Genomic DNA, 12,652 nt, shown 5'->3' with positions numbered 1-12,652 from the left:
CAGATGTGCAATTAGACAATCTATATGGGGGGACATGGTTATAAAGGAAGACCAGTCAAAAGTTGTGGTTTAATTGAAAGTGTGATGATAAACAATGTAGGATGTTTCACTGTTCTTAGCATCTCTCCATTCCCACTTATACTGTACATACTATATACTAGTTATGTAACCTGTTCTGTATGCTAATCCCTAACAATGACAGATCAGAAGTAATTTATAAACAGATACTCTTTTATTTTGTTTGATATTAGCAATGCATTATATAGGTACAGCGTGAGCATAAAGACCAACCTAAGGTGTCAGACTGATGAGTGCTATAAAAATCACATTTATCGGGCTGTATTCGGAAATGAGGGTGACAAACTGAGCTTTAGGGTACAAGACAATTTAACATCTGTAACTAGACAATTTTGAGGCACATCAGATTTACCTAAAGGTGCACTCTTGGAGTATCTAAATATATATATTATAACATGTAATATTACATTACCTCAGAAAGGAGAGCTTTATACAATGCTTTTAATTTAACACTGAGTTAAAAACAACTGGATGAATGCTTACATTACCAGCTGGAACAGTTTAAGAGCCATTTAATGTTTTATAATTAACAGTTCAGGACAGCATGAAGACAGATACTTCAGTCAAACATTAATATAAACTATAAGGTTTTGATTAAGCTGTTCTTATTAAACAAACAGAATCTGTCAAATTATGCAAATCATTTTGACATGAAAGAAAACATAAATAGCACCACTGAAGATTTTTCACTCTTTGAGCTAAAAATTACACTTGAGACAAATATAAACTTGAAATATAAACTTGAAAATAGAACTGAAAACAGGACAGCAGTTATAAAAGAAAGAAGGAAAAAAACAACATTCTTTTCATGTTTTAGCTGACTGATTAGTGATGTTAAATTATGTCGTCATAACTTTTGAATGGGAAAGCTAATTGCACAATAATAGACTGAGATGGTGGAGAAACCTGAGATTTTAATATACAGTGACAGGAACATGCTAATGCTAAGTCTTTGGGTTTTACTATATTTAGGTCTATCATACAGAAATGATAGGTTTCATGTGGACATTAAGCAAAATAACATGCAACAACAAGGACCTTCAAAACATACAATAGTCGCATTGCACAGATTCTGTGGATTAAAAATAAAATGTTAAAATCCAATTAATGATAAATCAGCATTTTACCGGCATTAAGCTTCAGTTTGGATAGATATGAGGATAAAAAATAAAAAAAACACTGTTTATTAGTATAAATTAAAGTATTATTTAAAATATTTTATCATCATTACAACATGCTCTTAAGTTGTAGAGTCTAACTTCCATGCTGATATGTAACAGACAGTGACGAGTTATGACCTACAATACAAACATAATGAACATCTCATTAAGATTTAAAGATTTAATTAAGACATGATGCTCTTTTGCATTATTGTCACTAAAGTGAACTTATTAACTCAAAACTTTGCTTTACTAAAATTACATTTTAACTGTCAGAACTACTGAATGTAACATACATATATATATATATATGTATGAAATGCAGACTTTGCATGTCAGAATTGCTGTCACATACTGTACATGCTAGCTTAACTAGTCCAAACTAATCCAGGAATACTTAAATTTCCATGCCTTCTCGGTTACTGACCACACAGCTGATGTTAAACATTTAAATATCGAACACATTTTGTAAAAGCAGAATAAAGTTTCCTATCCAAATATACAATAAGTTTACAAAATGATAGATGTACAATATTAGATGTTTTAACATTATTAATACTCTTTAAATTATAGCACTGCTGTTCCCAAATAGTAAACGCTTATCCCTCTGACACATACATATATTTACCTAAATACAAAATTTCAATAAAATCCTACTATATTTATTAATTCTTCACATGATCCCTTTGCATTTCTCTGTATTCTAATGTACAGTGCGTTTAATAAACACTGAAGAACACAAGCATTTTTCATTGCGCTTTTCCAAACAGCCACACAAAGCAGCTCCCAAGAGGTCACGCACTGTAACACAGCATTGATTCATGTTTAAAAAGTGCTATACTTATTTATTTTTTCCTCCCAGTTGATCAATAATGGTTTTAATCTTCAATCTCAACATTTTGACTGCAGTGAAATCTTGTATTTTGTATGCAGGCCTACGTTTTTGTATTGTTTGAGAAGCCAATAGTCTCCACTTGTTTCCCCATTATCCTTAAAATGCGCCGTGGATGGAACTTCACAAGAAAATTGTGTTAAACAGAATCAAGCTTATTTTAAACAATAGCAGAGAAGAATTAAGATTTTGAAACTGGTCCATGTAGGCTGGAATGATTTCAGTACTTTCATAATACCTGATACGAGTTAGAGAATCGCAACACCTCCCAAGACACAGTGCAGACACACTCATGCAAAGCTACAGTAATTGCACATAATCACCACCCTTCTTGCTGATGCAAGTTTGCAGTCAGAGGCGAAAGGAAGAGATAATACAGCTAGATTTAGCCGTTCACATGCCAGTCCAGATCCATTAGGAGACCAAACAATGTAGCAATGTGGGCAGACGCTGCTAGGCAAGATTAGCATCGTTAGCATTAGCAATTTTCTCAGCTGCCAGAGCAGGAGATAAAGGTTGCCGGGCGGTTCTCATTCCTTGTCGTGTTGACCTCAGCCTGACCTCTCTGGATGAGGGTGGCTGGGATTTAAGATGTGCTGAGGCATGGTCTCAAAATGATACGCCAGTCTTGATATCTCCCAGCATCTAGAAGGTCTGAGAGAAGTATGTCACTTCATTCAAAGATCTCCATCACAGGGGGGTAAACACAACCTGAAGAGCCTGTGATGGGGATTAAAAAGGGACTTGGTTACTGTAAAAGCTTCATTCGACTCTGAAGCCAAACCACCTGAAATAATAACTTGACATTTTTAATGTCAGTGAGGTCTTTAAATAGCAAGTGTCAGTGATACCTGGGAGCACAAGGTGGCATCTGGTCCATCACTCTGAGATTTTTGGCTGAAATCTCCACTCTGGTGCCCTACAAATATAGACCGTTATTATTGCCTGTTGGAATACTGTCAGAATAGCTCAAACGTCAGTATTCATAAAGAGTTTAGATTCGACTTTGTCTGTTCCTGAGGATAAAATACAGTATTTTCCGGACTATAAGTCGCACTTTTTTTCATAGTTTGGCTGGTCCTGCGACTTATAGTCAGGTGCGACTTATTTATCAAAATTAATTTGACATGAACAGAGAGAAATGAACCAATAGAAAACATTACCGTGTACAGCCACGAGAGAGCGCGCTATGTCTTCAGTGTAGACTACAGTGAACTGTACACCGAAGACATACAGCGCCCTCTCGTGGCTGTAGACGGTAATGTTTTATCTTGGTTCTTGGTTCTAAATAAATGCGACTTATAGTCCAGTGCGACTTATATGTTTTTTTCCTCATCATGACGTATTTTTGGACTGATGCGACTTATATTCAGGTGTGACTTATAGTCCGAAAGATACTAGTTTGTTGCTCAAATTACCAGTGACTCTTTTATCATTTAGCCTACATGCCCACACATATTTATTGATCTATTCAAGCATATGTAAAGCAACAAAGTTGTGTAGGCACAAATTGTATCTGTTAAGGTTCTTATTATTATTTGACTTTTCACATAATACAGTGACCTACGTATAGAACCATATGCTTCAAGTGTTCAATTTGGCAGCAGGTATTTACTACCAACCATATGACTGATTTTGTAAGTTTACTAACGGAGAGCAGAGAGATGCGTGTTATATGCTGTACCTGCTTACGCATGATGTCCATGGTCTGCATTAGGTAACGGGGCATGAGGCTGTGGTTTCTGGCTAGAGTAATGGCCTGCTCCAATGACACAGTCAGAGTACACCTACACAGAACAAAAACCTTCGTCAAGAGGACGTTTAGACAATCTCTCATAGATGTACCTCAGTGTAGCAGTAACCAAGGATACAAATCACCTAGATTAGACATTTGAGCAAGAAATAAATGAAAGTCATAATAAAATATAGTTTACAGTAGAAACTTGACTGTGGCTCCACTTCAGCAGTAAGAGGCTTAAAGATAAGAAGCGTGTGTTTTGAGCTGTCAGCAACATGAAAACAACATTTCACTGCAGATACCTCTGCATCCCAGTGGCACACATGGTGATGTGACAGGCTCCCAGCCGGCTGCAGAGTTCGGAGGACACCACAAGAACACTGACTGAGGACTGACCCGCAGAGCTGGGTTTTACATTCATATACGTCTGCATGAGCCGACAGAGGTCATCCAAGGTGTTCAGCGGCCGAAGAAGCTGGAGATTAAAATGATTCAACGAAACGATTTGGTTTTAAACCTTAATAAAATCATTTCTATGTATTGATTTCTTTGCATTTCGATTGTGGCCCATACAGGAATCCCAGTAACGTTTATTAATTTTGTATTCAAAATTAGTCTCTTATGATCACAAATGATGCACTTATTTGTTCAAAAACATTTAAAACCAAAACATTGTGAAATATTGTTAAAATTTCTATTTTAATATATTTAAAAATGTTTTTCTATTTTAATATATTTATAGAATGACATTTATTTCTGTGATGGCAAAGCTGTATTTTCAACAGCTATTACTCCAGGCTTAAGATCCTTTGGAAATCATTCAAATATGCTATATTTATTTTTATAAATGTTGACATTTTTTGTGGGAACTGTTAATATATATATATATATATATATATATATATATTATGATTCTCTAATGAATAGATTGAACGGTGTTACATAGAGATATTACCTGGTCTATTTTCACTGCAGTGGAATTTGAATCTGAATTTGATTTCTCCAGAAAAAAAGCCCTGAAAAATGAAAGATGTTATATAAAAAATGTGCACTATTTTTTGCCATTCAAACCTTTATAACAAATTATTTACATGATGATATAATCTAACTTACATTTTTAAAGTTATCTTTTAAAACTGTTTAATTGAAATTAGCTTTGCAGCAAAATCAAAAGCAGTAAAAACTAAGCAAAGGTCACGGTGTATGATATCCACATCCACAAATAATATCTGTACCTGAGTTTGCGGTAATAACTTTTGACCTTCTCCAGTGAAAGAGCATTTATACGCTGCTGAAACTCTTCCATGGCAACAAAATCCTGAGACAACACATCCTCTGGCTTCTCCAGTCCTGATAAAGATTAAGAAAATGCAGATGAATGCCATGCTTTGCCCAAAGCTGTACTGATCTCAACATACCACTAGATGGAGACCAAAACTCATCAATGAAACAGAGTGGCTTTTGTTAGCTCTAAATGAGCACATTATGAGCGACTAATTATGTGAAAATGCACATCCAACATCTATCCATCTATCAATCTATCTATCTATGAACAATAACAAAACACAATAAATAATTTATGGCCACATAAATAAAGGACACTTCTCTTGAATGATTTATTCTGAAAAGAAACATGCCTGGCATCTTAAGAGTCAGCATAATAAAGAAGGCAAGCATTCTGAACAACATATAGTACCTTAAAATATAACCTGTGTATACAGCTCACAAAGGTTTAGAACCGTAAAAAATGAAACGCTTTTAGAATGGAAACAGAATGTTCCTTTTGTCTCCTCGCACCTCTAGTGAAGAGGACTGATTGAAGCTTCAAAGAGCCTCCGTTCTGCAGTCTTGTTGGCAGCTCACTGAAATGACAGCTGTCCAAGAATATTGTCACCCTGATGGTCTGCCGACTGCCTTCCACCTGGTAATGCACAGGTGTGTCTGAAAAAAAGGGCATTAAAGGATTTGAGAGAGTTTTTAAAATTCTTTGCAATTTCAATCTTTTTCCTTCACACAAGTTAATTTAAGAAAATTCTGCACCCGTACATACTGTTTACAGTATCTTTAATGTTTGTGGTAACACTGGGAACCAAGTCAGGTTAATTAGGTTGTAATTGACCTGATGAGACGAGTAAAGACAGAAACCTCACAGATGTGTGAAACAGGGAAAAAAGCCAAGATGTTCACATTTGTACAACACAGAGAAAACACCTTTGCGGCAGGAACAAACCACAGAGCAGAACTTCCTGCCTCAGATTTAGTCAAACCAAAACAGAAGACGTCAGATAAAGCTGGTCTCCTATCACGAGTAACTGTGCTGACATTCCTGAGGAGGACATCTGGCGGGACTGTGTATGTTTGTCAAGAGAGGGAGGGGGTGCTGCTAAATTAGGATGAGGGCTTTGGCTTTCACTTTTTAGTGGAATCTCACAGCTTTATCAGAGAAAGGGAGTAACTATTTATAAAGGGGAGGAATCTGTGGTCATTGTTGCTGGTGTTTCAGTGGTTTACAGAACGTATTTTAAACCATTAATTTACTCAGCATACGTGTCATAAATATTTATGGCATTTTTAACTTGTTAATAATCTTGAATGCCAAATAACAAAGCTGGCTTTTTACTTTATTAACAGTAATCAGTCACATTCCTGGTCCCAGGGTTATTAACTAAAAATAAACCTGTTATAATATTTTTGTGAATTGAAATAAAGCTGAATTACAATACAAATATTAGATGAAAACATATACTAAACCAAAATGTTGAAAATGATTGTCGAAAAGGCAACCCCAGAAATAAAAACAAAACTGAACTAAAAGTTAAAACCGAAATAAAACTAAATTAAACATAAACAATAAATGAATAAAAACGACAAAAACAACTTACAAAATGACTAAAACTTAAACTGAAAATAAAAAAAGATAATTAAAAAAATACTGATAAACTAAAATACTCATAACTAAAATAACACTGGTTATATGTTTGTTTGTGTGTGTGTAGATGTATTTTTCTGTTGGTACTGTGAATGAAAAGGTATCACTCAATGTTAAAATATGTGTTGTGGAGTCATACTTGGGACGATGCACTCGTTCTCCATGGGGCGGAACAGCACAGTGACTTTCTCCAGATCCTGCAGTGCTACTTTTGTATCTTCAAGCATTATTCGCTCTTCTCTCTGATAAAGGAAAGGCCAAAATCATCAGAGTAGTATATGACTAAAACAATAATGAACAGTATCAGGAAAATCCATGGATATAATGGCCTTGGTTCTGTATTTAGTCTCTACATTCAGTTCTATCATGCTTTTGTATATTAGTAGAAAGCAGTGAGACACTGTTGGATGACTGTCACTGAATCAGCTATGAGAAGATGTTACTTCTGGTAATGTCTCACCACATGTGGAGAGAGTGCTGACTGGAAGTTAAAGAGCACTCCGATGGTGGCGATCTGCTCCAGCCATTTACGGCTGACCTCTTTACTGTCCTCCTCGTACTCTCCGTTATTGTTGAAACGCAGGTTCAGCGCGTTCACAAGTTGCTCCGCCAGTGCACACAGCGCCCCCACCAAAGACTGGCAGAATATAACATCCCGCCGCAACTGGAGTTCTGTGTCTGTGACAGAAGAGTTGAAATTAATTCATGATATTTGTATAAATACATGTATATACATGCGTGTAGTACACTCCTATTTATTCATTAAGCATGGAAACCATTTGGTCAATCTTCACTTGTTTTTTGTTTCACGTTTATAATATAATATTTAGAAATAGTATCATATTCAGTTCATCTGGTGAAGAGATACACTACTGTCCGAGAGCTCTTAATCTAATGAGCTCTCTCATCATCAAAGTAGTCCATGTGACATCAGAGGGTCAGTTAGAATTTTTTGAAGCATCGAAAATACATTTTGGTCCAAAAATAACAAAAACTACGACTTTTTTAGCTTTTTCTTCTCTTTCGGGTCTGTTGTGAGAGCGTTCACTGCAGTGTAGTGATGTCCGGTTCGCAAACGAATCATTGGATTTAAGCGGTTCTTCTTAAACCAGTTCACCAAATCAAACTGAATCATTTTAAACGGTTTGCATCTCCAATACGCAAAAAATTCATAAAGTCATAGTTTTTGCTATTGACTTACCTTTCTGGACATGGACAGTATACCGTACACACAGAGCTTCAATGGAAGGACTGAGAGCTCTCGGTCTAAATCTAAAATATCTTAAACTGTGTTCCCAAGATGAACGGAGGTCTTACGGGTTTGGAACGACATGATGTCGATGAGTCATTAATGACATAATTTTAATCATTACAAATAATTATGACTGCCATTTTATAGATTTTAATTGCTCTAATTTAATGTTTAACTGGCAGATGTCACTAAAAATGATTAATTTACAGTTCACAGATCAGCATATATATCCCAAAGAGCGGTCTGATGGGAATCCTGAATATCCTAAAACCGTTCCCAACAGCAGATGGTGGGTTTCACAGCAGCACTGGGTGGGAACAGGGATTGGAGCTGCTGTCTGTGTGCAGCAGGAGGGATAAGGGCTCTAGATCAGGTTCCAAAGCAAACGCTCAACAGCTTCCATATGTCTCCTACCACAGACCCCACGGGACAAACTCTCTCTCTCTCTGTTCTCTCGCTTTATCTGTGTCTACTGCTTGCTCAGAAGTTCACAATAAAACACACCCCACTGAAGCTTGACTGCACGCACACAAACTGTACACACTCCCTGCTACAGAATTCCAAAAAAACACACCCTTATCACAACAAATAGAGGTGTCTGTAAATACAGCACAATCCAGAACAGTAGTAGTAGTAGATGATAAATCACACACACTGCAGTTGCGTTTCTGAAGTCTCACACAGATTATGACGCATGTGCATGACCATGTAAACATTCTGGGTTGACTTTCAATAGCTATTTGAAATGATCTACAATGGTCAAGTTCAACAATGGAAAGGTTAATATCTAGGGAGTATCTTACCAGTGCATTTAAGCAATGCCAACAAGAGCTGACTCCTTCCATCTGCAACACAGTTACACACAGACATGAAAACAACTAAATGCACAACAATACAGGACAATATGGCTGTATTACAAGTCTTGGGAAACTTTGTACCTGAACATGAAATGTTTTCTATGACGGTTTCAAAAAAGACAGTTAATCTCAATTTAAACAAATTTAAAATTTTAACTTTTAATCATTCACAAAATAGTTTAAGGATTTGGATTAGCTTGTATTGGGTTTTTACCAATAATAATGGGGCAACTCCTCTTCCATAGCGTTTCTATGTTAACATGCTAGATGGTTTTCTAAAAGAGTGTCTCTCAAGTTAAAGTTTAACTTAAATACAAGTTTTAAATTGATTTTGAAGGTCTCCTAAAACACAAATTGTATCTTGACAAACTCCAATTTGCCATTATTACTGCAAATGTAAATACATGAATTGGCATTAAAATAATGTACAGTGATGATTGGTGCACAATGACACTAAACAAAAAAGTGCTAACAAAAATTAATTAGAGCAATAGTGATCTTGATTAAGTATTGTTCAGGCTTGAACCTACCCTCTACAAAGCGATGAAGGCTGTTAATTAAAGATTTGATTGAAATGGGCAGGTTCCAAGGGTCCTCCTGGATGTTCTTGAGCAAGACATGCCGCCAACGTGCTGTCCAGTCATCTAAAACACATAGGAGAAACTACTGAGCTACGCTTGCATGCAGAGGTAATAACGTACAGATGCACACAGAAACATTCACACACCCCTACCCACTTATAAAAGTCCCCCACACACAAACCGAGAACCCAAATACACACATCCCTCAAATGAGTTTCCAAACATAGCACGTAAATATAGCACTCACACACACCCGACCGGGCGGTACCTGGCTGACTGTGGTCAGTGTGGAAATGCTTGGTTTCCTCGCAAGCTTTGCTCATGATAGGGCCCTTCAGGAGACTGTTGATAGAGTCAACCTGAGAATGAAAAAGACACAGTTAAGCCTGTCACCACACACATCCTGCGCTAACTGAAGACCTGGCGAACGCCCTTGCTAACACCAGGCCTGCTGCTTTCAGTCTGTCCACATGTAACCTGTCTACACTGGATAAAAGAGCTCTTTATTGGTTTCTGGGAAATTGAGAGGGGTCAAAATCCGGTGACCTCCAGAAGACGATAGATTTTGAGGTCAAAGAGCAGAGGTGCAGAGGTCAAAGAGTGCTCAACTAGACATGATGGTAATGTGATAAACAATACTGTGGGAGTTAGAAAGGAAGAAGAGAGGGAAACTAAGAGGGGTTGTATTGATGAAGAACAAAAATAGAAGGCAAAATGAGGAGGTGAGTGGTGTCAGACAAAGGGCAACAGTTACAAAGGGAATATCAAGTTTAAATTGGCAAAAGTTTGATTTATGAGAGGGGAAATCAATATACCTGATTGAAAAGGTGTTCCAGACATCCATGAAGTTTATCCTGCTTGTCTAAAGGGATCTGCATATCACATGGCAACTCATCTCCTGGAAGACGAAATAAAAGTAGCAATTAGTAGTTGTCCTGAATTTCAACATCGTAACCGCATCTGACAGATGCCAGTTACCTGAGCCCATCTCATCACTGCCCAGGTAAGAACTGTTGCTCCGGACGCTGGTGTATGACAGCACTGAGTCCCGGTTACTGTTACATTCACTGTCAAAACACACAAATACAAAGGTTTTCATGTGAAGAAAAGGATGCTTGCAGAGACCAATTCCAATTTTACCAATATAAATCATTTAAAAAAAAAAAAAAAAAAAAAAAGTTTAAACAGATGCAAAGTTCACTAATTATTCTGAAGAAGTTAATTTTATGATGAAATTTACTGCAATACAGTGGCAGGGCAGTGATTGAACACATTTTAATCAATTTATTTGGGCTCAGAATGACAGATTTTGATTAGCTAATAATGCTTAGCTTAGGATACTCAGGTTAAATTAGGTTAACTAACAGCTTTCTACAGAAGAAAGGAAGTCAAAACGGTTTGGAACAACATTAGAGTGAGTAAATAATAATAGAAATGTACATTTTTGTTAAACTATCCCTTTAAGACAATTTTGCACTGATTAAAAGAGCTGACAATTTAAGCGTCTACAAATTTCATTAACAATTAAAACGTCTATCTAATAAGATTCACAGCCTTGAAATATTTATTCTGAGACCGAATGAAAATTTTGAAAGGTCTTTGCTTTCCAGAAAAGCTTGAAAGGGATAACAGACTGCCCAGACTACACACTAGTAATAGAAAGAGCAGAAGTAGTCCCTTTCCCCACCCCGCAATGAGAGGGGTGGCCAAATTTAGTGGCAAGAATAGAAGCAGATCGAGCTTATGACCAGCAGGTTGCAACACTCCCAGAAATAGAGGGAGGGGAAAAAAAGGAGCATTCCCTCATATTTAACCATTCAACCTCCTGAACCCTTGAAAGTTCATGTTCCTCCTTCTCACGACAACAAGAACAGGCAGCCTAACCTACACCCCGCAAACAAATACAGTTACTTACTGTAACAGCCTAAAAAGAAGAAAAAATGCTTCTCTCTATAATTGATGATGCCTGCAGCTGTCCATGAGCTCACCCTATCACAGAGTAGCAGGATTTCAAAGCGGAACGCCACATAATGATAGAGGGTACAAAAGCAGGCATCCGTTTATCCCGACAGAAGCATAAAATCCACCCGGCTGTGGTCAGCCTGGGGTTTGCCCTGCTCCGTCAGGTCTAGATCACAAGCAAACAAACTTTGCTCCATATAATGACGACATAACATCAACAGTGACTGAATGTATTCTTAAGCAGTTAAAGAGGGCGTCTGGGTTGCTGTGGCACAACAGGTTCTTTGTAAGGGATGTTTATTGTCTCCCTACGTGTCTGTTTTAGCAACATCTGTTTGAAAGGAGGAGCAGACAAGAGCCCAGAAGCCACATCTCGCTCGATCGCTCGCTCGCTCGCTCTGCTGGGATATTAAATCATCTTTAACACATGTAATTTAACCAAGAAAACAAAATGTTAATATCAGTCATTATGAAGCTCTCAAGACAGATCAAATTGTTATAAACGTATCCGACAGATAAAAAACAGAGATGACTTGAGCCTGTATTACTCATTTAAGAACCCAGGCTCCAACCTTTTTCATAAATATTATCTGGCAAACTCTTCCTCACCTGTAGGAGTCTCTGTAGCTCACGGTGTCATGCCCAGAGTCCTCCTGGTCATCTTCGTTGACTTTGAAGCACACTCTCTTGTTCCCACCATGCTCTGTCTTGTCTTGGTCCGTCTCATCTTGTGTGGGGGCGTTTGAGGGGGCGCTCTCAATCGAGGGTGGCTCTGAGCCCTGCGGCTGGGTCGGTCCAGTTATCGATGACAGAAGTCTAAGACGAAACATATTTAGAGAGGTCTGGAAACGGGTCGACATGAACTGTTCTAATGAATTATAAGAGTGAACCTGTGCAAGTTATGAGTTGATCTGCCCACTTATGATTAATGTTACCTGCAGCCGGAGCAGATCAACAGATACAAAATATTTTTGAAAATAAGGGACCATTATCAGATGATTTATTTTCATCATAATTAAAATTATGTTCATAAATTTGAGGAATGTCTAAATTATATTTTATATTATATACACTAAATTTCTTTTTCTTTTTTTCAGCAAGTACAGATTAAATTGATCTGAAGAAAGAGTAAAGACCTTTAGATTGTTAAAAAAGACTTTCTATTCATCAAAGAATCCTGAAAATTCAGCTTTAACATCACAG

At 37.2% G+C, this 12,652-nt stretch overlaps 1 protein-coding gene across 3 annotated transcripts in view; it reads right to left on the bottom strand.

Annotated features, from left to right (window-relative positions):
• Positions 1–578: 578 nt before the first annotated feature.
• Positions 579–12,652, bottom strand: part of LOC128018632 (phosphatidylinositol 3,4,5-trisphosphate-dependent Rac exchanger 1 protein) — a 68,132-nt gene continuing 56,058 nt past the window's right edge. The window contains exons 26-40 of one of the 3 annotated variants that reach the window (XM_052604256.1): positions 12,059–12,265; positions 10,466–10,554; positions 10,303–10,385; positions 9,756–9,846; positions 9,437–9,550; positions 8,853–8,894; positions 7,258–7,475; positions 6,937–7,039; positions 5,666–5,809; positions 5,104–5,218; positions 4,824–4,884; positions 4,171–4,343; positions 3,815–3,917; positions 2,982–3,049; positions 579–2,850 (exon numbers count right to left, since the gene is read on the bottom strand). In XM_052604256.1, coding sequence (XP_052460216.1) covers positions 2,808–2,850; positions 2,982–3,049; positions 3,815–3,917; positions 4,171–4,343; positions 4,824–4,884; positions 5,104–5,218; positions 5,666–5,809; positions 6,937–7,039; positions 7,258–7,475; positions 8,853–8,894; positions 9,437–9,550; positions 9,756–9,846; positions 10,303–10,385; positions 10,466–10,554; positions 12,059–12,265 — 1,654 coding nt within the window. In that variant the 3' untranslated portion in view covers positions 579–2,807. Of the gene's footprint in view, positions 2,851–2,981; positions 3,050–3,814; positions 3,918–4,170; positions 4,344–4,823; positions 4,885–5,103; positions 5,219–5,665; positions 5,810–6,936; positions 7,040–7,257; positions 7,476–8,852; positions 8,895–9,436; positions 9,551–9,734; positions 9,847–10,302; positions 10,386–10,465; positions 10,555–12,058; positions 12,266–12,652 lie in introns of all 3 variants that reach the window. The other 2 variants (XM_052604254.1, XM_052604255.1) reach the window with 2 other exon arrangements.

This window comes from Carassius gibelio, chromosome A8, assembly GCF_023724105.1.
Source record: "Carassius gibelio isolate Cgi1373 ecotype wild population from Czech Republic chromosome A8, carGib1.2-hapl.c, whole genome shotgun sequence".
Classification (NCBI taxonomy): domain Eukaryota; kingdom Metazoa; phylum Chordata; class Actinopteri; order Cypriniformes; family Cyprinidae; genus Carassius; species Carassius gibelio.
The sequence above is the reverse complement of the archived record's forward strand: the minus strand, read 5'-3'. Positions and strand labels throughout refer to the sequence as shown.